The sequence below is a fragment of the Calidris pugnax genome, unplaced genomic scaffold (genome assembly GCF_001431845.1).
Source record: "Calidris pugnax isolate Ruff unplaced genomic scaffold, ASM143184v1 scaffold44, whole genome shotgun sequence".
NCBI lineage: Eukaryota > Metazoa > Chordata > Aves > Charadriiformes > Scolopacidae > Calidris > Calidris pugnax.
Window position 1 is genome coordinate 5,320,795 of NW_015094506.1, and position 22,977 is coordinate 5,343,771.

A 22,977-nucleotide genomic window follows, 5' to 3' on the forward strand; every position below is an offset into this window, starting at 1 on the left:
GACCTTTGAGGCCCCGCCCTCCGCCGCGCCTCCGCCCCTGTGACGTCCCCGCCCGCGCGCCGGAGGTGTGAAAGGGGGGGGCGTGACGCCATCGGGGCGCGACTTCATCTTTGTCAGTGAACAAAATGGCGCCGTACTGCGTCCTGGCGGCTCGGCTGCGGGTGAGCGGGGCGGCGGGCGGCAGCGAGCGGCGGGCGGGAGCGGGGTTGGCGGGCGGGAGCCGCGGCGGTGCCAGGGCCGTTATCCGCCGCGTGGGCGGGCGCGCGCAGCCTCCCGTCCGGGCCGTCCCCGCCCGTCCCCGCCTCCGCGTGTAGGTCAACGTGTCCCCGGCGCGGCCCAGCGCCCTGTTTCCATGGCGATGGCGGGGTGGCCGCGGCAGCGGTGGCGGCAGGGCGGCCGCCTGTCGGGCCCCGGGGCAGGGCGGTTCCCGCCGCCGGGCCCGGCCGGCCCTCAAGGTGAGGGCAAGGTGAACGGGGCGGTGGGGAGGCGGCCGGGCCCCGCCGTCTCCCCCACCCCGGCCTGGGGTGGGTCGGGGTCGGTGTCAAAGCCCGGGCCCGGCGGGGGGATGAGCCTGAGGGCATGGGCCATAAGGACGAAGTCAAAAGCCCTTTCCCCGGGGCGTGCTTTTTCCTTCCTCTGGGCTTCAGTTTCTTCCCCTTATCAGCTGCAGCAGGCAAGGTGACTCCTCCTGGTGCCAGTGAGTCTAAAAGTTTTCTATCTTTTGGCTGCTTCGTATCAAAAGTACTGCTTTTAATAAAAGCACAAGCTGTTGTGTGAAATGGATGTCTATATTGTGAATAGGGCCTAGGAAGACTGAAAAGGTTTGGACAGGCACATAAACTCTCTTTTTTTTTTCCAAGGTAGTGGTAGTGATTCCCATAGTCTTGTCTATCGTGACCTCTAAAAATCATATCTGCCTGTAATATGAGCTCACCACAGAGATTCTCTTACTCAAGATACAATTATGTTTAATGTGTACTCAATAATAAAGATTTAATGATATTTTAAAGCCTGGAAGGCAAATATCAGCATGCAGTTTTCTTTAGGGCTGCTAACAGGGATAAGGAAACCTATGCTCCCTTTAATAAAGCATGTGATAAAGGCAGGCAATTTAACTTCTCAGTTTGCCATTTGTGACCTTGGCCCTTTTCTTAGGGAGCTGAAGTAAGAACTTGGCTTCTGGTATTCTGACAGTACTCCATGAAGCTTAATTTGTGTTTTATATTACTTTCTTACTTTAGAGGTAGGTGTTTTAGTCAAGTACAGTTTTTTAAAAAAAATTAAGCAAAGGTTACAGAATAGCACCATTTCAGTTAGCTTGGCATATTAATTCTTAATTGTTAAGTAGTTTTTAATTTGTACTTTGAGCAGAAATGACTACTCATAAAATGAAGGCAAATTACTTATTAGGTTAATGAATTAGTTCTTGGTTTATGGTGTGTCATTGCATGAGAATAAGCAGTCAGTTGCTAAAATTAATATTGTATAATATAAAACAAAGGTTGTGCTAGCACAGTGAATATGTGGAATTTAGTATTCTGGGAGGCTGTCTGCCATTATCAGGGTCAGGGTATGTGATTTTTTTCCCCTGTGAAGGACTAAATTTTTGATGGTAATCGAGCATGCTTCTAGGTGATCTCTAGGAGGCAATTTTTTTTTTTTTTTTTTTTACATATGTAGCAGCCTAGAGATTAATGAATATGTGGATCACCTTGCCAATTGCTGTGGTAGTGCCAGCACTGAGTGTGGCACATGTTAACATCAGTTCTACTCATTTCCTGGCCTAAAGGCGTTTCGGAATTGGAACTGTGTAGGAAGCTTAGTCTGAGGGAAATAAATTGGAATTAGCCTGGTTTGGGCTGACTGTCCTATTTAAAGTACAATTCTTCTAATAGCCTTAAAGGGTCCATATCTTTTTCATGCCTATCTGAGAGATGCTTTCAGTAGCATCCCATTTCTTGAGCCACATAGGCTAAGGATTGACTGAAAGAGTAGTGCTGTAAATCTCTAAACTGTCTGAAGTATGGGGGGGTTTATTGAAGGCCTTGTAGGTGATTGCTGAAATTCTGTATGGGAAGCTTTGTGTGTGTTGGCAAAACGCAGCGTTGGCTAGAGCTAAACTGATCTTCAGAATGCTAATTTTGGTTGGTCTTTGGAGGTGGGTCTGGAAAATTAGACTGCATTTACAACTTGGTTATACCACACTGCTTATTTATAGGCTGAATTGTGGTGAATGGAAACTTAGCCAGTGTTCTTAGATCCGAGGGGGTAAAGAAAAGTGCCTCTTAAGACAAAAATGATTCTCTAGTCTTCTGAAATTGACTGGCCTCAGTGCTTATTTTTCTCCAGTCTAACTGGCCATCACAGAAACAGACCTTCAGTTTTCCAGACTTCTCTTGCCATGCTCCATGTCTAGACGGGATCCTTTACCCTCAGACATGCTCATTTCTTTCCCTTCCCATTTCCAGTAGCTCGAAGCTGTGGTCAAGCAGGAGTCAGCTAATTTGTATTACAACTTCTGCAATTACCACTTGAATATTTATGTATAGCATTTGAATAAAAATTACATTTCATTGAGCCATTTTGCAAAGTAAAAAGATAGACATGTATATTTGAACTGAAAAGATTTTATCTGAAAAGTTTATTTGCACCTCTCTTTGGAGAGCCCTGCTTCAGACTTTTATCATAATCACTTTGGTTCTAGGCAAGACTAGAATGCTACAAAACCTCTGCCATTACTCGAATTTGCAAATCTGTTCTTCTGTACTCTGAATTATGGTGACATTTCGCTTTCAATTTACTGGATCACAGGAAGAGCTCCATTAATCAGTTGTGTTGCAGGGTTACTTTGTAGAGGGGTGAAGGGAATTACTACATTAAACTAAAATACCTTTCCTGGTCTGGGGCAGAGATTATTTTTCCATGATCACTGATGAAATCACGCAATGTTTTTTCCAACTACTCCAGCAGTTGGAGACTTTCACAAGATAATGGGTATCTTGTGAGCTAAAGATAAAAAAAAAAAATAAAAAAAATTAAAAAAAATAAAAAAAGCAGATCAAAACAAAAGAGAGGTTAGGTGGCTACTAAGTAAAGATCAGCTTCTTTATGTTAAACAATAAGAAGCTGGGTGGTGTTTGGTTTGTTTGGTACTTTTTTTTTTTTTGCTGGTGGAGGAAGGCAAAGTCTCACCTCTGACACCTGTGATACGTTCTGAAAGTTCTAAACTAAAGTGCAACACAGTGAAATTTGATAGCTGGGTTTAGTTTGCATTCCTGGCGGAGCAATCCCCTCTCTTGTACTGCCGTGTTCACTTACTTCAGATTTTTTTTAATGAAAATGATGTGCAGCTGCTGTAGGTCTGTATTGCTCCGACTGAAAGCAGTGTATCTAATAGCTTAGGATTTTTTGGTAGAAAGGCAAGCTACACCCTTATTGCTAGTACGCTCACTGTTACGATCTCACCTAGAATTCCTCAACTTGTTCTTGTGCAAGACACTAAGAAATGTTACCAAAAGGACAATAAAACAAGAGATTTGGATAAAAAATTGGTGAGGTTGTCTCATTGATTGTGATTATTTCAGACAATGTTTTCAATGCTGGTAACAAGAAAACTGGAGAAAATATTCACAGGGAAAAAATAAAAGTTCTTGAACAGATCTAAAGAACTAGCTTAGCATTTTTTATAACGCAAAAACAGTGGTTGTTCCTATGTTTGTGTTCTGCTCAAGAAATATTTGCTGATTTACAGTCATATGTAAAAAAGGGATATTTAGTGCAACACTGCTATGTTTATTAACCTGTATTTATCAAAACCTTGTAACACTAAAGAACAGGATGAATAGTGAAAAAAGGATTAAGGTTAAAGTGTAATACTTCAGTCAGTTTCCAGACTTCTAGTGCTGATGACTGAGACTTTCAATGGATGTAAGAAATGCGTGTGCCAAATCCTTGGAAGGTTTTATGGAGACTGCCCTCTGACTCAGTTTTTAAAGCTGCGTGAGAGCCTTTTAACCTGAGCACTGACCCATCTCTTCTAGGTCAGGTGATGTAAAGGTGCCTCACCATAGCCTGCCCTTCTCCCATATTCCAGGGAACTAGGGAACTGTTTCACTCCTGAGGCTGCCAAGTGAAATTTGGACTTTCTTTTAAATGGCATTTTCTGCCGATGTGTTCAGCCCACGGTATAGTTCATCTGTCCTGCTGTTAACTCACCTGTGGGGCAAATGCAAGGCTGTTCTTGGGGGAAAGGTGAGGGTGCCTTTGTGAGAGTGGAGATGAATAGAATGTTTGTCTGCACAGCTGGGTTGGTGAAGCTGATGTGTTTGTTCCACAACTCGAATTCACTCTTGCTACCATTGAAATGCAGCTTCCCTTATGTGAAAATATAATGAGCTTTGTAATGGTGTGTGGGAACCCTGCGTAGGGAGCTTAGTATGTGATGGTGGATGAGACGGGTATCTACTCAGTTCCATGCTGTGTCACTTGTCAGTCCTTCAATATAAACTCAATACCAGTGAGCAAATACAAATCTAGGTTTAGTTTGCTTTGGAAACTGTGTAGGTTCTTCTTCACCGTGGCTGTAGTATGTCAGGCATATAGAAAACTGGTGTTTGCTTAAGAATTATTTCAGCGTTGCCTGAAAACAGATTTCTCACTCTAAGCATAAAGCATCTGGTGCTAAATAGAAATATAAAATAATTTGGTAAATGTTACCTGGTGTCTCACTGTTTAACATAATACACAATATTGTAGAATCAAATTTCATTGGGTGCCTTTAAAAACCTTTGCAATTTTTCTGTTCCTCGGCTGTAAAATTCCAGGAATAACAACTGAAAAACAACTGGTTTATTGATATGTTACAGAATTCACTCTGCAAGGTTCCAGTGCTAATACTCTTCTTTTTCCAGCATGCCTTGAATAGTGGGGTACGACGCTACCATGTTGCTCCCGTCCTGTGCCAGCGGGCCAAGGTGGCCATGAGCCACTTTGAGCCTAATGAACACATAAATTATGAAAAGCTGGAGAAGAACATCAACATTGTCCGTAAGAGGTAAGAGTGGAGGAGGTGAGGGGTCAATGTGTAGAATTTAGTTCTGCAGTGACGGGAGAGGAGGAAAAAATTTCATGGGGCCCTGGCACAGGGAATATTTGCTAGTGAGAGGAGCTTTGAGCAGTGGCAGGCAAATGTAGTGAAACATGAGTTGTAGTGTCTCCACATGGTGTTGGAACACTATGGGAAGAGCTGAAGGTTATGATAAAGCACTGTGACATGCAGAGAACCAGGGCAGTGCAGAGGAGGTGCTGGAAAGGGCTCTGTCCTCTTTATTTAATGCCCTCTTTGAGGAGCCTTGATATTGGCCCATGCTCCTTCCTGGGGAAGCAGCGTGTGGGCAGTGGTCATTATAGGCTGATGCTCCTTTGCGCTGTGTTTTGACAGTGAATGTTCTCCTGTGTTTCACTGTAGGCGTTAGGCACGGAAAGGAGGGCTAGGAATTTGTAGCATATGTAAACATGGTGACCTTAATCTGCTGATAGAGGCTTGTGTGCCTGTTAAGTTGTCGTTCCTGCTCCACTTACCTCAGCAGTGGTTTGTATGACATGTCCTTCAGTCTTTGTGTCCTTTGTTAAATGCAGTAGCTCTCATTTCAAGTCATTGTATCTACTTAGTTACTTCTCACCACTGACATAAATAGGTTCCTCAACTGATACATCTGCAAGATGAAAGGTCTGAGGTCACGAAGCTCTACTTAGTCGTACTTGCTTGCTGTGGGACCTGGTATTTGTGAGTTGAGTCTGTTTGACCTCTATCTCACCTCCACATTTGCTGTCCTGAGTTACCACTCAAGAAATGAGCAGAGTCAATGTTTCTTTTACTATATAAGAAAGCATAAAGTGACACCAAGCTATATACCTTTCAACTTTCTGGACTGAGCCCTTGTTTTAGCTGTCTGCCGGTTGGTATTTTAGTGTGGTAAGAAGAGCATGCAAGTTTCTGAGTGTTAATAGGTCTTAACAGTCTGAGTGATATAGGGAAGTGCTCTGTTACATACTTAAAAGGGCAAATGTTGAAGTACACAAGATGCAGATACTAAAATTCTTCTCTCCAGGCTTGACCGTCCCCTGACCTTGTCCGAGAAGATTGTCTATGGACACCTGGATGACCCAGCAAAACAGGAGATTGAGCGAGGCAAGACCTATCTGCGCTTACGGCCGGACCGTGTGGCCATGCAGGATGCCACTGCTCAGATGGCAATGCTACAGTTCATCAGCAGCGGTCTGCCAAAAGTGGCTGTGCCTTCCACCATCCACTGTGATCACCTCATCGAAGCCCAGTCAGGTGGTGAAAAGGATCTTCGAAGAGCCAAGGTCGCTATTGCTGAGACTTAAATTCTGTATGTTTGAAAGCCTCTTTGCAGTCGAAGGAAGAGATTTATTATTTTTTTTTACCCCCTCCCCACCCTCAGAAGTACAGCCACGAATCAGATATGGTAACAGGTTGCCTGTGGTGGTCAGCTCTGCAGATAGGTCAGATGCAGCAAAGAAACAGAGTAAACGGATCTTTGCGAGTTTTTCAGCTGAGATTCGTCTATTACATGGTTTAAAGGACCATGAATGTAGGAAAAGGTCAGGTCATATATGTGTTCTGGAGAGCGAGAAGATATTTCAGCTAAGGGAAGAAGAAGAATCTATTTCAAAGGGAAAAAAGGAAGATGCATTACTCTAGAGAGTTACGCTCTTTATGCCACAGTATAGCGGTGTGAGAAGCTTACTCAACTTGTATCTGCATTGCACTGTATCTTGAGGGGTAGCGTATAACTGATTTTGTGTCCCAAACCATTTGCTAGGGATTAGCTGAAGAACACTAGGTGAAGCCTATGCAGCTTTCAGGGTGAGTGAGGGTAGGTATGAACGTGTATAGAAGCACGGAGGATGATGGTTTTTATTTAGGAATTTCAATGTGGTGTTTCTCTAACTGCTGATTTACTGCCTTTTTAAAATTTCCCGCTCACTGTTTCATTGCTTATTCCTCCGTAGGGACTTCTGTTAAATATAGACACATTCCCCCCTGTCCCAGATACCACAATGCATCTGCCAAGGAAGAACATGCCCTTAGCATAGCAGGGCGCTGGGGGAAATCTTGTTACTCCAAGTGGACCTAGCTGAAGTCCACTGTCAGAGCCAGGAGGAGTTGTGCCTTGGATGTTGATACCGAAATTTACAAATTTGTATACTAACAGTTTGTGGGGGTTCAGCTGCATTATAAGATTTTAGTCCATATCTATTCTCAGAAACTACTGATGTTGAAATAACTGCTTTGGTGTCGTCCTTCAGGCCACAGTAAAGAGACGTATACCACTCAGGGGTAAATTTGGGGAGTTCTTGCACCACTTGTCTCAGTCCTAGTTGTGCCCAAGCTGTGCAATTAAGAATTTGGGACTTAGTAAATAAGATGGTCTGTTCTTCCCTTCACCTCCTGTCTCCCCCTTTCCTCTATCTTTGTGTTTGTTCTTTGTAGTTCAATTAGATTCTCAGCCCTGAGCTGAGCAGAGTGCCTCCTTTGCCATCAGCTCTGAGCAGAGCAAGTAAAAGTCCTGCCTTCTTCTGACTGGGTTCTGCTTCTGCTCCTGCCAGTTGGCACACAATGAATGCTGGCAGGCCAGAGAGTGGTTTGGATCTGCTCCTGGCACATCAGCGTGCTTTACTGGGGGAAGGATGCACAAACAGAGTGAAGTGACCCGACTCCCAGTGGAAAACGAGGCTTAAAGAACTGCTGCTGCCTCATGGGAAACTTCAGCAAATGTGCGCTGAGACAATTCTTCCATTATCTCCAGTTTCCCCATTCTCTTTATTCTGAAGCGTAGCTGCATGAGAACAGTCTTTAAGAAACTCTGTCCTCTGTGCTTATCTTATCAACTTTGCCACTCCTCTGCCAAGAACTATCAGGACATAATAGTGTCATACTTCCTTGGCAACCAGGGTTATTCTCACAAGCAATTTTCACGGTGTGACCTCCACCAATAATGGTGATAGTGAAAGAAAGGCAGCATTGTGTGAGTCTTCAACAGGGGACTTGGTAGAATGAGAAATGACACCCACCAGCTCCTCTGGCAGCGAGCAACTTCCAGTTCCATTTTTTAATCTGTAAAAATAAAGCCAAAATGCTTATCTAAGGGGTTTGAAATGCCTGCAAAGCATCTGTAAAGCAAAAAGAACAGCTGGTGGAGAAGGAAGGAGGGGCTAGAAGAAGAGAGGGTTAAAAAAAAAACACCCTGAGAATACAAGAAATGAGCAGAGCATTTTAAATGCCTTATTGGCAGAGTTTTCCTTTAATTGTGCTATTTCCCTTTTGCTGTTCGGAATTGGAAACTAAAGAAGATGCTTTAGGAGAGCTTGCAAGTTGGATGAAATTAAATGGCCTGTTACAACTGACTGGCAAACAGGCCCTTTTGGTTTGAAGAGTGATGTGCACCTCCCTCTAGCTGCTACAAAACTGTGGAGTAAACTACAGGCAGGCATGGGAGGGAAGGGAATGTGTTTGAATGAGCTCTGGATATATGGAAGAACTAAATGTGTTACTAATGCTGTGCATTTCCCTGTGTGAACAGGACATAAACCAGGAGGTGTACAACTTTCTAGCAACGGCTGGTGCCAAGTATGGAGTAGGATTCTGGAAACCTGGGTCAGGAATCATTCACCAGGTAAAGTTTGTGTGCGTACGTGTTTTCAGTCTTTGAACAAGCAGTAGCTCTTTTACCTTATGGTGAAGAGAGAGCTCAAGTGCAAAAAGTGCAAACCCTCAGAGAATCTCACCAGCTTAGGGAAACAACTTGCTTTCCTTGAGGCGGGTGAGGTTTCTTGCTTGCTCTCTGTGTTATCTGGACAAACGTGTTTTTTCTTAAAGGTTATTTTGGGCGAACTGTAACCTGATGTGTGATTAGGTAGTGCCAAAAGCATGCCATGTGAATCACAGAAGCCTGAAATATCTTAACTGCTTGTGGGCTGTCTCCTCTTGGTACGATTGGGACAGTAAGGTGATGCCATGAGCTTATGTGAATTTCTTTTGATGGGTAAGGAAAGCAGCTTTGGGAACATACTTTTTTTTTTTTTTTTTTTAGGGTTATTTTGTATGCATTTGGTTCCATAAAAAACCAGGAGAGTATATGAGGACATCAAGCAGAGCAGCTTACTTTAAGTACTCAAGAATGGCAATGCATAACTAGTTGCTATGTGGATTTGCATAAAATGCAGAACCGTTTCCAGCAGTTTCCAAGTCTGAGATTCTCTTCTTATAACACTTGCATTTTAAAAGAGTATGACTGTCCCAAGATAACTTACCGCTTAATGAGGTGTTTTGTTTTTGAAAACCAGCACCTCTGGCAGGATTTCCCTAACATGCTCTTGGCTGGTTTGCTTTGTGGGTCCAGTAGTCGTTTTTCATTGTTGCTCTGAGTTGTAGGCAGTAAAAATTGAAGTGCAGCACAAAGCAAAAGGAGTGGAGAGGAGAATGGGCAGCTGGTAAGCGTCCTGTCAGCAGGGGACATGTGACTAGGTGCAGTGGAGAGCTCTCTGCTCTGTTTTCTTAACTACAAAATGCGTTGCTAAGGTTACCTTAACTTGGTGTGACGCAACAGAGAAAGGAAATAGAACAGGTGAACTCTCCAAAAGGTTATGGGAACACCTCGGGTCATTTGTGCTCTGAAACCACTTGTAACATCTGTCACGTGGCAACATAGCTCCATGCCGTGGTTACCAGCTTTCTTGTGGCTGACTTTCTCTGGCTGGAGTAAATCAGTCATGTTGTATAGTTTTAGAGTCCAACTCTGGCAAAGTGACCTTTCTCACACAAGAGCATTAATGTGAGCTACAAGCAAATAAAGCTGAAAGTACTAGAAGTAAAGCCTTGGTCTTCTCAATAGAAGAGCCACCTTAGTTCTATTCCAGCTGTTCTGTGATGCACGTGCTGTGCTTCCCAGAAAGGCTATCCATAATGTTAGTATGGCACGTATGCAGTGAAAAGTTCATTAGCTTGAGTTCTCTACTGTGTTGCTACCATAGAAAACTCATCATTTTTCATTGAAGAACTCTTTTGTGGCTTTGTTAATACTTGAAGAGTCTTGTGTGGAATCAATTGCAGGAAAAAGGGAAGTGCAGGCTCTTGGTGTGTTTGTGAGGGATTCTTCTATGGGATTAATTTTTGGCTGGCAGCATGGATTGGAGGAGCCTCTTGTCATTCTTCTGCTGTGGGAGCATAAAGACTATGAAAGATCTTGCTGGCATTGGATAGGTGAACTGACTTGCTCAGCAGTTGATTAAGGGTGTGGAGTCTAAGGAGCAGGCTCTTGAGCCCAAACAAAGGTGGCACCTTAGCAAAAGCCTAATCTGGAAGGAAGGAGTCTTCCAGTGAAAAAATGGAGGTAACTTTCTAAGTTTTGTTCTTATTCTGGGATAAGCAAGGATCCTGGGGCTGAGACCTTGGTACCTTGTTCTATCATTACATTCTCCACAAGAAGTTTGAAGCAGAAGTGAATTTCCAGTCCAAACCAAATCCTGTTACTTTCTTGCTACTGAAATCTGCAAATGCAAACTGATCTAAACTCTTGTTTTCTTTCGTGCTGTCTTCCCCTCTTCTTTCCCAACAAACAAGCAAGCAAACAATCCATTTTTGTTTTCAGATCATTCTGGAGAACTACTCCTTCCCCGGGGTTATGCTGATCGGCACAGATTCACACACCCCCAATGGAGGAGGCTTAGGAGGAATCTGCATTGGTGTAGGTGGAGCTGATGCTGTAGATGTCATGGCAGGAATCCCTTGGGAGCTCAAATGCCCAAAGGTAGGAGCAGAAGGAATACTACTCTTCGATGTGAAGGGTGAAATACAAGATGTGTAAGAAATGTTGATTTTCAGGCACTACATATATAAGGCACTATATACCATTACAGTCTTGTTTGTAATCACACAGTGGCTCCAACAGCTGGGCTGTGATTCATTGGTAGTTCTGAGTTTGTTTCCAGCTTTTTTATTCAGGGACTGAGAGAGATTGGTGAGTAATGATCTCCCTTCAGTTGGCCCTGTCAGTGCTCTCAGCTTTTGCACATGTTCTGATGCTTCAAGATTTTCTCCTTTTGGGTATTGTGACCACTCAGATTCTTTGGAGAAGTTCAGAGGAATTGGTTTTGCTGCTGAAAGGAGATGGTGTCAGTATTTTACTCTTTTTTTTTTTTTCTAATACTTGAAGAGTCTTGTGTGGAATCAATTGCAGGAAAAAGGGAAGTGCAGGCTCTTGGTGTGTTTGTGAGGGATTCTTCTATGGGATTAATTTTTGGCTGGCAGCATGGATTGGAGGAGCCTCTTGTCATTCTTCTGCTGTGGGAGCATAAAGACTATGAAAGATCTTGCTGGCATTGGATAGGTGAACTGACTTGCTCAGCAGTTGATTAAGGGTGTGGAGTCTAAGGAGCAGGCTCTTGAGCCCAAACAAAGGTGGCACCTTAGCAAAAGCCTAATCTGGAAGGAAGGAGTCTTCCAGTGAAAAAATGGAGGTAACTTTCTAAGTTTTGTTCTTATTCTGGGATAAGCAAGGATCCTGGGGCTGAGACCTTGGTACCTTGTTCTATCATTACATTCTCCACAAGAAGTTTGAAGCAGAAGTGAATTTCCAGTCCAAACCAAATCCTGTTACTTTCTTGCTACTGAAATCTGCAAATGCAAACTGATCTAAACTCTTGTTTTCTTTCGTGCTGTCTTCCCCTCTTCTTTCCCAACAAACAAGCAAGCAAACAATCCATTTTTGTTTTCAGATCATTCTGGAGAACTACTCCTTCCCCGGGGTTATGCTGATCGGCACAGATTCACACACCCCCAATGGAGGAGGCTTAGGAGGAATCTGCATTGGTGTAGGTGGAGCTGATGCTGTAGATGTCATGGCAGGAATCCCTTGGGAGCTCAAATGCCCAAAGGTAGGAGCAGAAGGAATACTACTCTTCGATGTGAAGGGTGAAATACAAGATGTGTAAGAAATGTTGATTTTCAGGCACTACATATATAAGGCACTATATACCATTACAGTCTTGTTTGTAATCACACAGTGGCTCCAACAGCTGGGCTGTGATTCATTGGTAGTTCTGAGTTTGTTTCCAGCTTTTTTATTCAGGGACTGAGAGAGATTGGTGAGTAATGATCTCCCTTCAGTTGGCCCTGTCAGTGCTCTCAGCTTTTGCACATGTTCTGATGCTTCAAGATTTTCTCCTTTTGGGTATTGTGACCACTCAGATTCTTTGGAGAAGTTCAGAGGAATTGGTTTTGCTGCTGAAAGGAGATGGTGTCAGTATTTTACTCTTTTTTTTTTTTTCTTTTTTTCTTTTTTCCTCCATTGCTGTTTCTCAGGTTATCGGTGTAAAACTGACTGGCAAGCTTTCAGGCTGGACTTCTCCTAAAGACGTGATCCTGAAAGTGGCTGGCATCCTTACTGTCAAGGGTGGGACAGGCGCCATCATTGAATACCACGGGCCTGGTGTGGATTCCATCTCTTGCACTGGTAAGGCAACACAAGGCAACACAAATATCTTATCTGAGCGGATTGTTGTTGGAGCTGGGTGTTGAGTTGTCTGTAGAAGCTGGGAAGGGAGTCAGGCAAGAAGTACTAAATGTTCTCCCATAGCCTGGCCAGGTGATTAGTACACAGCAAAATGGGAGAGTGGCTGAGAGTGGTGTAACAAGATAGCATTCCCTCTAGGTGCAAAAGTGACTTCTCTCCATTAAATCTTCGGGCTTTGAGAACACTGAATGATTAATTGTGAAGAATCCCGTAAGGTGGCACATCAGGATGAGAGCGAGGGAGGAGGTATTCCAGCATATGCTTAGAGGATGGAGATGTCAAAGATAAAGGATGACATTTTCATTTCAGCCCAAAATAGGCAGTGGATAGAGGAAAGAAACAGGTTGAAGGGGGTATGTGTGTGACAGCTGCTAAAGAAAGAGCTTTTTAGAAAAGCAGGGCAGAGGGGAGACCAGAAAGCAGCAGTTTGTAACATGCAGTCTTACACTAGGTAATTGTGGGTCTTGGGTGCTGAATTTGAATGAGTGAAAATTGCAGTTGTCTGTAGTGGTACTAATTAGGACCAAATTACAAACAGGGACCTTTTCTTTGGCTTGAAGTGTAGCCTTTAGGCTGGTCTTCTCCTCTCCACTTGCATGGCTACAACTTGGAATATTTGGTTTTACAAACTGAGAGCTATTTGGGATTTTTCCGAGGAACTTGACCTTTGCTATCTGCTTCTAGCTTATTAAAGGTAAAACAGCATCTTCTACAGATTCACTGCTGTGTCCTTGAAAGGCACGGATGATCCCAGAGCCATGAGCAAACGAGGGGAGGGGAGTTTACTGTGTTGTATCACTGGAAGCTTTTTATTGAATCCATTAAATTTCTCACAAATTTCTGGCTCTTCCAGTAAACATAAATGAGATTGTAGGGAGGGACAGAACACTCATTGCAGGTGGCAGAGCCACTGCTCACTGCTCTAAGTATATTTGGTGCTCAGTGCAGATGGGGGTTCTCTGTCATCCCTTCCAGTATCTGCAAGAATCAGTGTAGCTTTCAGGTCCCTTCCTTGCAGAAAAGTCTGGTCGCAGGCACTGTATTGATTGGAAATGTCCGGGGCAGAGCCATCCATTATGTAGTTGGTGTGTCCTCTCTGCTGTGCAATTTGGTTTCTGTGACTAATGCCCTGATCTCTCTTGGCTTTGCTGTCTTTTCCATGGACTGACTTCTGGAGAATTGGATGGCCTTGGATTTTCTCATTGATCCTATGGTCTCTTCTCCCACTTCTCTAGGAATGGCAACGATCTGCAACATGGGGGCTGAAATCGGAGCTACCACATCGATCTTCCCTTACAATGCACGGATGAAGAAATACTTGAGCAAGACTGGACGGGCTGGTAAGCAGGTTTTGGGATTGAAGTGGGCAGAAGAGTGGGTTCAAGTGAAGGTGTATTCTGGGAGCAGCATCCTCCTACAGTGGTGTCTGATGTGACTTCTGACCTGGCATGGTCCCACACATCATCTGATACAGGCAGGGAGTCTGTAGATGAAGTGGCTGGGGAAGTATATGGTGGTTCCCCTGCATTTAGCCATTCCAAGCTTTTTCTTTGCCCTTTTATTTGTTGCACTTTTCACATCTCCCTCCTTTCTTATTCCAGACATAGCTGCGCTGGCAGATGAATTCCAGCAACACTTGGTACCAGATTCTGGTTGTCAGTATGACCAGGTGATCGAAATCAACCTCAGTGAGGTAAGGCTTCCTTCCTGCTTGCCATCTTGGGTGTTGTGATGTGACTCTGTTTTGCGTGAATGAGGACCAAGCTAGGAGTTTGATGCAACACCCCTGGTGCTGTGCTGGAACACATGAAAATCACATCTGCTTCATGACAGCTCCTGCTCTGGTGTTTGTGGAGGAGAATCCTATTTAAACAGCTTCCAGATAGCTCTATGAAAGGAATTGTTTTGCTGCTGTGTTTGGGGGTTTTTCTTGGCTACTGTAACTTCTGACTTTGTCACTGTTTCTTAAAGCTGAAACCGCATATCAATGGACCTTTCACACCAGACCTGGCGCACCCTGTGTCAGATATTGGTGCTGTGGCAGAAAAGGAGGGCTGGCCTGTTGATATCAGAGTTGGTGGGTAGCATTTGCTCTTTCCTCTGTCTTTATCCTTGTGGCATAAAAGTTGCAGTCTTGGGATAAGCGGTTGGTCACATGGCTTGGGATCTAATCCTTTATTACTGCTGTATGTCCTTTGACTTTGCTGCAGTGTCATCTCTTCATGGCCATAGGAATTTGCTGGGAAGAGTAGTGACCGCCTGGGCCGGGTGTGTGGGATGAGATCTGGGATAGCTGGAGGGTTTTTAATCTCAGGAGGCAGACAAGTTTGGGTTTTTTTCTTCTCAGAAACTTTTGAAGGATTGGGTTGGCAGGGATGTTACCCAATGTTGTTAAAAGTCCATTGCATGGATTTGTCTGTGCAAAGATCTGTCAGGAGCATGGTTGTCAGTCCTCCCAGCAGTTGGCTGTTGAGCTCTTGGGACATAATGAAGTTTGTACTTGCTTTCCTAAAGAGCAGGCTTGGATATTTATATACTCACTTGTGGGGTGGTAACCTGTTGGCTGGCTTCTCAAGTATTGCTCACTTGAAGAATGAAAAGAATATAAATACATTGTAAAGGCCACATCCCAGGTGAGAAAATGTGTTATTCGATGGTGTTACAAATAGAATCAAGAGCATCTGTAACCCAAAGAGAATGTATTTTTTGCTGGTTAGCACCAGAATACTGTCAGGACGATACAGTATGTCCTCACATGGTCTTCATACTGTAATAAAGGATGCTTTCTTTTCATCATCTCTTCGTTTCTTGCCATCTTGCCTTTTCTGTCTTTGTGGAACAATACCTCTCTGGTAATTTGCTTAACCAAAGTGCAAGTAGGTGACACTCGGACATTGTAAAACAATAACTAGTGACCAGGTAGTGTGTTCTGACTGTGCAACCTCCAAAGCGGGACGAAGGATTGGTTGTGACCGCAGCATATTGCTGGGAGGCTTGGCAGTGTTAGTACCTGAAACTGTTTCAGTTTCCTTGTCGACAGAAAAGGTAGTTGTTCCTTGTTTTTTCTGCTGAGAGATGGGTCAGGGAGAAGTTTCCTAGGACCACGGCTGCAGTAACCACCTCCCTGTTTCTGTCAAACACCACAGGCTTGATTGGCAGCTGTACCAACTCCAGCTATGAGGACATGGGGCGCTCCGCAGCAGTGGCCAAACAGGCACTAGCGCATGGACTGAAGTGCAAATCTAAGTTCACAATCACACCAGGCTCAGAGCAGATCCGTGCCACCATTGAAAGAGATGGTTACGTGAGTATGGCTGCTCTTTACACTTCCAAATGGTAAATGTTAAACTCTCTTCCAGAGTTAACTACTGGAAACCCCTTAAACTTTGTCTTCACTTATCATAGAGGTGCAATTACTGATGTAGTGACCAGCCTGTGGGTCCTCTTGTCACCTTTACACTGTTTTGACCTGATATCTTTACTACCTGGGCGTATAAGAATGGAATTGGAACCAGACAGAGCTGGGACCCGGGAACTGAGGCCCTGAGGAGATAACAGTGTGCATAGCAAGGGATGCCTTATGCTCCTGGGATTCTGTGCATGGCCATGGCTGACGAAGGGCTAGCATCCACCTGCAATCCAGTTTTCTCCTTTAAGAATAGTTTAGGATGTGAGCAAGCCCTTTGTGGGAAGGTTGGTTCCCATTTTAGATCAAACTTACAGCAAAACTCGTATTTTATTTAAGAGGAATGTTTCTGTAGAGGAAACATCACCTGCTTTCTCCCTTTTTCAGTGCAGAAAATTATGTTTTAATTAGTCCTAATATTTAGTAAGTGTTAGATGCTGTTACAGTGTGGCCTGTGGATATATCCAGCCAGTGCTTAATGCCTCCTGCAGCCAAGTCCACAGTCATGCCTTTCCTTAACAGCTGCCCTCTGGAGTCGTTTGCTGAATGACACACACACTTGCCTGCACTTTCACCAATTCTCTCCTTACACGGAGAGGAAGTGTGTAGGATATTAATCAGACCAGACACTGCCCTTCAGTCAAATATCTGCGAGTAGCTGCTCAATTTGAAGCAGGGAGAGAATGGGAACATCATGGCAAGTCATCTTATGCTCTTTCCCAGCGGTAACGTACAGCTTTACTGGGATCAAACCCCATGTGTTTATAAAAGCGACTCAAAACTTGCAAGTGAAACAAGGAAGGGGAATTTTCTTAGGTTTGATACTTTGTTAGAAGATGAGTGTTCTCTTCCCCTGAAAAAGCAAGCCCAGAAACGTATTATTCCATTCTTTCTACTAGTAACAAAGTTGTTCTCTGCCCCCAGGCACAAATCCTGCGAGATGTTGGAGGGCTGGTTCTTGCCAACGCTTGTGGGCCATGCATTGGCCAGTGGGACAGGTAAAGTGTAGTGACAGACCTCACTCTAGCTTTTTGTCTTTTAGCTCCCAAAGTGCTCTGTGAAGCCAAATTTGATTGTAAATATAACACACTGGAAATTAAAAGTGCTTAAAATGCTTAAAAATGCTTAAAAATTAATTGGCTGTGGCTGTCTGATATGCATTGGAGGAGGAGAAGTGAAAGACTGTAGATTTATACTGAGGTTTTAGATGAATGAAGCTGCGGAGCGGCCACAAATTTTGCCACACCTGTAGGCTTCTGAAAGGAGACAAAAAATGGGGAGAGATTTGTTATCTGTGAGAGGGTGGACTAGAGTTTCTATGGTCCTTTTAAAATAGGAAAAGTGAATTGGTCCAACTTCATCCATTGGAGTGACAGGGAGGAAAATTCCCAGTAGAAGGGATGGGAAATACTCTTATGTGGCTTTGTCACTGCTAATGGTGGGATGTCCAAAGACTATGTACTTAGTTGGTTATTGTTTAGAGAGTTGAACAGTGCACAACATGGGCTAGGAGAACTGCTCCTGGAATCAGTGTCTGACTTGGTTTTGCACTGTTCTTGGGTTTTAGCCTCTCCTTAGGGCAGGAAAACATTTTGAGGCACCTATTCATTTTGCCAAAAGATAGTGATAGCTACCAAAACCAAGCTGGGGGATTTTAGCAGCGAGACATCTAGAAGCAGTATTCCCTTTGGATTTGATGACCATGTTTGTTTCTTTCACAGGAAGGACATCAAGAAAGGAGAGAAAAACACAATAGTTACGTCCTACAACCGGAATTTCACAGGTCGCAATGATGCCAATCCTGAGACTCATGCATTTGTGACCTCCCCAGAGGTAAGAGACAGCCAGAGGGAGGTTCTGGGGTAGTTCAGGGTGTCTTGGGAGCCAGTTCCTCTGCCTGCAGAAGACACTTGGTATAGCTTGGTCTGTAGTTTGGCTGCTGGCTTTGAGACTGTTAGGTATGGGACTTTCAAAGGGGGGGTGGGGTAGAATATGCCTATAAATTTGTAATTTTTTTTCTTTCAGATTGTCACAGCCCTGTCCATTGCTGGCACTCTAAAATTTAACCCCGAGACAGATTACCTGACAGGAGCAGATGGGAAGAAGTTTAAACTAGAAGCACCTGATGCAGATGAGCTGCCCAAGCTGGTAACTGCTCCGTCTGGAGACGGAGGGGGGAAGGCTTGTCACTAGTGGGGTTTTATATGTAGTAAGGGACCTTTCATGCACTGGCCTCTTCCTTAAAGCTAGAACGGGTGCAGTTGCCTGTATTGGCAACTTCTTCACGTGCTGTTGGGGACGGCTGTGGCTGATGATTCTCCTTTCTTCTTTGGAAGGAGTTTGACCCAGGCCAGGACACCTATCAGTACCCTCCTAAGGATGGCAGTGGGCAGCATGTGGATGTGAGCCCCACCAGCCAGCGCCTCCAGCTTCTTGAGCCCTTCGATAAGTGGGACGGCAAGGACCTAGAAGACATGCTGATCCTCATCAAGGTCAGGAGCAAAGTAGGGGAATGCCAGCTATGGCAGGATTCCTCAAACAGGGGTTTGCACATCAATTGCTCCAAGCTTTGGATGTGCCTTTGAGCTGTCTGTTATTCCCTCCCCTACAAACACATTGGTGTGGAAAGTGAAGCAAGAATCTTCCTTCCTTCCTTTCTTCCAGGTGTTTCCATCTGATACTTCTTTCTATTAAACTAAGAGACTTTTCTCCTTTGGGCTAGTGGTTAGCTAATACCATGAAAAATGAAGTTTGCTAGACCACATAATACGATCCTACCCATGCCATGTAGTCTGTGGAGTTTCTCCCATATACAACTTGCAGCAGAAAGGTGGATGGGTTCTTTAATTAGTGTCTCTAATACCTGACCTTTCTAAGAAGCTTTTTGTCTGAAATGAGGTAGTTAGGAACTTCTTATCCATCAGTATGTGTGTTCTCTTACCATTTTATAGAAATTACTTCACAATAAACATTGCATTTCAGTTTCTTAATGAAGACATGGCTTTCTCCTCACTGCCTGTGGTAACAGGATGAAAACTTCAGTTAATTCAGTGATGGGTTCTGAAATGCAATCCCATAGGAATTGACTTTCAGGAACTCTGCTGATTCTCAGTGGCAGAGAGTTGTGGGGATTCCCAAGGGCCATACTAAGCTGTGCTCGAGTTTTTGACACACATAATTCCTTTGCAAGCACTTTGGGACTTACCTGTTGGAAGGCCATTATGTCTGGTTGGGAATTCTGTTCTTACAAGCTGAAAAGGCTTATGTGCAGATCAGAAACACTTGGCTTGTTGCTGAACTTCCCCAGCAGGGGAGGCTGAGCTGTAGCAGGAAAGAATTAATTGCTTTTTGCACCTGAAGAACCTGCTGCGGAGGGAAGTGAGGACACAGCAGGAAATGTCATGGCTAAGCTCATTTTTGTAATTTCCCCTTGGAATAGGGATGTTCTTCCTACCCAAAACAGGCAAAATGTCCACTGTGTTCTGCCTTGGGAGTGCCTTGATTTTGTAACAGATACAACTGTCTTGGGTTTGCGCCTTTAGAGAGATGTGAAGATACTTCATGATAAAAAGAGTTGAGGAAAGGTCAAGTAACCGATCCATCCTAAGACATTCTTCTCTTCTATTACCCTTTAGGTAAAAGGGAAATGCACCACTGACCATATTTCTGCAGCCGGACCGTGGCTCAAGTTCCGCGGCCACCTGGACAACATCTCCAACAACCTGCTCATCGGTGCCATCAACATTGAAAATGGCAAAGCCAACTCTGTGAGGAACGCGTTAACCCAGGAGTTTGGGCCAGTCCCAGACACAGCCCGTTACTACAAGGTGAGATTTTCCCCCTGATGCATCTATTTTAAGGGGATGTTTACAGTTTGGGTGGTCAGTGCCAAGACTGAGGATCTGGCCCTCCTGCTCTCAAGTTACAGCAGCTGTGAATTCACTCAGCGTTGAGGCTTTTTCTTGGGACTTATTCTGATGATGGCAGTTCCTGTAGGAGATTCTCTCCCTACCTGATACAGGGAAGAGGGAGGAGAAGCGTGTGACCCAGAGGGGACCAGAAATCATAGATGAAAGGGAAAGAAGTCCTTTAGGCACTGCAAGGCATGGGTGTCATCAGACAGCAGATAAATCTTGCCTCCTGGAGCATTTCACCTGTGACTAGTCTAATATTTAAATTAATTCTAAACTTTCATTCTTTAAGACTTGGCTTAGAACCTCAAGAAATGTCTTTTCATCCTCTGGACAGACCAGCAGTGATCTTGGATTCATTCTTCCAGTAGATAAAAGTTAAAGTTTTCTCTATTGCTTTCAGTAAAGCAGAGATCATGGCTGGTGTGAACAAGGATTTGCTCGGGGTCTCAAGGGCAATCCTCCTCAGCCCTCGTTAGTGAAGGCTGGCAGTGCCTAAGGGCTGTGAAACACTTAATTCCTTTATTTTTGGCCTTGCTCAGAACAAAAGGGAGCCTTCTGGGAGAAGGTGTCACAGCACAGCGATGTCAGTAGGGTAGCACTGCAGTTAGATGCCTGGGTGGGTATTTATTGTTAATTCCTCACTTGGGTGACTGCAGAAACGTGCATCTGTCTCTTTTGTTGCAGAAAATGGGTGTCAAATGGGCAGTTATTGGGGATGAAAACTACGGTGAGGGATCAAGCCGGGAGCACGCGGCGTTGGAGCCACGTCACTTGGGGGGCAGGGTGATCATCACCAAGAGCTTTGCCAGGATCCATGGTGAGTCGCACTTCCCCGGTGAGGTGTGTAAACAGGGTGTATTTGGTTTGGGTGGAAGCAGTGTTCACCTTGCCCCAGGGCTCAACACCTACGGGCACAGATCCCACGGTCCCTCTGGTCAGGAATCCTGCTACAGACCTAATTAGATATGCCACAACCACTGGGTACACTGATTTTGTTCCAAAGATAGTAGTTGTTGCTGGAATAATACTCTGAGAAGCTGTGGGCAGCCAGAAGGCAGTCCTCATCCCCTGCAGCACGCTGTTACAGTCGTGCCTGGTGGTTTGTTCTCCACAGAAACCAATCTGAAGAAGCAAGGCCTGCTGCCCCTCACTTTCGCTGATCCAGCAGACTACAACAAGATTCATCCTGTGGACAAGCTCAGCATCGTGGGGCTGGCAGACTTCGCGCCTGGGAAGGTAACCGGGACCTTTGTCATTGCATCTGGGGGGACAGGGATGTGGCAGTGATGGGGATCAGCAGCGAGAGCTGTGTCCTTGGGGCTGGGCAGTGTGTCCTGCCGGCCAGGTGAGACACCACACCAGTGGTCTAGAGAGCAAGTCAGAACCAGATTGGGTTATTCTGAATGGTTATGAGAAACCCTGAATTCCTGGAGTTGTTGCCTTAAGCATGAGCGCTCCCTAGAAGGAACTGCACCCTCCCTTCTGTGCTAAGACCCACCCTGAGCTATAATATTCCATTTTCAACCCTTTAAAAACATGTCGGGATTTTCCTGCGAGAAGCTTCAGTTAACTTGCTCCCTGGAAAGAGAAACGGGGGAGAGGAGGAAATAAAACCTGTCTTCTTCCTTTAGCCTCTGAAATGCATCATCAAGCATCCCAATGGGAGCCAAGAAACAATCATGCTGAACCACACCTTCAACGAGTCGCAGATCGAGTGGTTTCAGGCTGGCAGTGCCCTGAACAGAATGAAGGAGCTGCAGCAGAAATCCAGCTAAGTGTGCACCGTGCCCCCGGCGCACTGGACTCGATTCAGCTTTGGCATTTTTCATGAAAGTGCAATTCCATGCCTACTGTTGGAATAAATGTCTGATCAAATGTAACCATAGCTTCCTTTTTGTTATGGCACTTCCTCTTCACTGACACTATGAAAAGGGAGTGCAGCTAAGCTTACTTTTGTCTTTTAAACTCCCCCCCCAGCTCCCTTTTTCTATTTTGGCTCAATTTCGGTTGTCCCACAGTTATTTATATTTGGAAATAACCGGCTAAGGTGGGTTTGTCTGCTCAGTTGGTTGTTTTCTGCCCATTCACTTTACTGATGGCTAAAGAAATAAAATGAAAATAAAGAATGTGACCATCTCTTCTGCCTCATGTCGTTACATTCACAATCCTGCTCTTCAGCCCCTGCTTCCCCTGGCGTTGGGGCTGGGAGGGTGGGAAAGAACTTCTTGGAGATACGAGATGGTACCTGCCCAGTTATTATTTTGTAAATCATTGCTGTGCACAAAAACACATGGTAAAAAAAGAGCCTTCACAGCTGTCTTGCATTGTTTACCCCTTGACATCAACCTACTGTGGGCAACACTCACGGCTATCACCACCCTCCCACCTGTGTTCCTGTCCAGGGTGACAGTGACGCTACTGTAGCAGTGACAAACCTGCAAGGAACAAGTGATTTTACATGCTTTTGCAGCATTGTGCAGTAAACTAGTTTCCTCAAGCACAGCTTGCCTTCTCCACAGCAGGAGACTGATGTTGAGGAGGATCTCATTAGATCCACACGTAAAACAGCTACTACCTCGCTGTGCTCCCCAGAACTCCCACCCTGTGAAATGGGAGCTGAGAACAACAGCTCCTTGGAGGTACCTGGGCTGTTTCCTGCCCCTGGACACAGTCTGGGTGGCAGCCTCTCTGGCTGGTGAGGCTCTAACCGCTGTCACCCAAATTTCCAGCTCTACAAACAGCTGGGGGGGTGTTCTGCAAACGCTTTGTTTCCGCCCTGTCGTGCTGATTGCATGTCTGAGCACTACCACTGTAGCCAGCATTCAGTACGGGTATTGTCTGCGCAGATGGACCTCCGTTACTGTGTGAACCCAAAGAATTCTTAGGCTCCCTTTTAATTAGGGCAATGCACCAGGAATAACAGTTCAGAATTAAGGGGTTCTAACGGCGCTGCAGGGAGGGCGCTGGTGACTCAGGCTTTGTTTTCCCAGTTGGAGGTTAAGCAGACCCGCTATCCCAGGGAATTATAGTCCCTTCCTGCCAAACGTGGCTGGCTTTG

At 44.8% G+C, this 22,977-nt stretch overlaps 1 protein-coding gene across 1 annotated transcript; it reads left to right on the top strand.

Annotated features, from left to right (window-relative positions):
• Nucleotides 1-5: 5 nt before the first annotated feature.
• Nucleotides 6-22,056, top strand: ACO2 (aconitase 2). The gene is made up of 18 exons (XM_014963624.1): nucleotides 6-161; nucleotides 4,911-5,053; nucleotides 6,111-6,369; nucleotides 8,610-8,702; nucleotides 10,677-10,835; nucleotides 12,389-12,539; nucleotides 13,835-13,939; nucleotides 14,201-14,292; nucleotides 14,571-14,676; nucleotides 15,746-15,903; nucleotides 16,930-17,003; nucleotides 17,727-17,838; nucleotides 18,031-18,153; nucleotides 18,342-18,497; nucleotides 19,641-19,832; nucleotides 20,604-20,736; nucleotides 21,034-21,155; nucleotides 21,551-22,056. The coding sequence occupies exons 1-18, from the start codon at nucleotides 126-128 to the stop codon at nucleotides 21,692-21,694; spliced, it is 2,358 nt and encodes a 785-aa protein (XP_014819110.1). The 5' UTR covers nucleotides 6-125; the 3' UTR covers nucleotides 21,695-22,056.
• The last annotated feature ends 921 nt before the right edge of the window (nucleotides 22,057-22,977 follow it).

Bases quoted from the DNA above. Each gene is read 5' to 3' on its own strand.
- ACO2 (XM_014963624.1), top strand. From the start codon at position 126: ATGGCGCCGTACTGCGTCCTGGCGGCTCGGCTGCGG. The intron at 15,904-16,929 runs GTGAGTATGGCT...CTCTGCCCCCAG, and splicing joins CCATTGAAAGAGATGGTTAC to GCACAAATCCTGCGAGATGT. The intron at 20,737-21,033 runs GTGAGTCGCACT...TGTTCTCCACAG, and splicing joins GAGCTTTGCCAGGATCCATG to AAACCAATCTGAAGAAGCAA.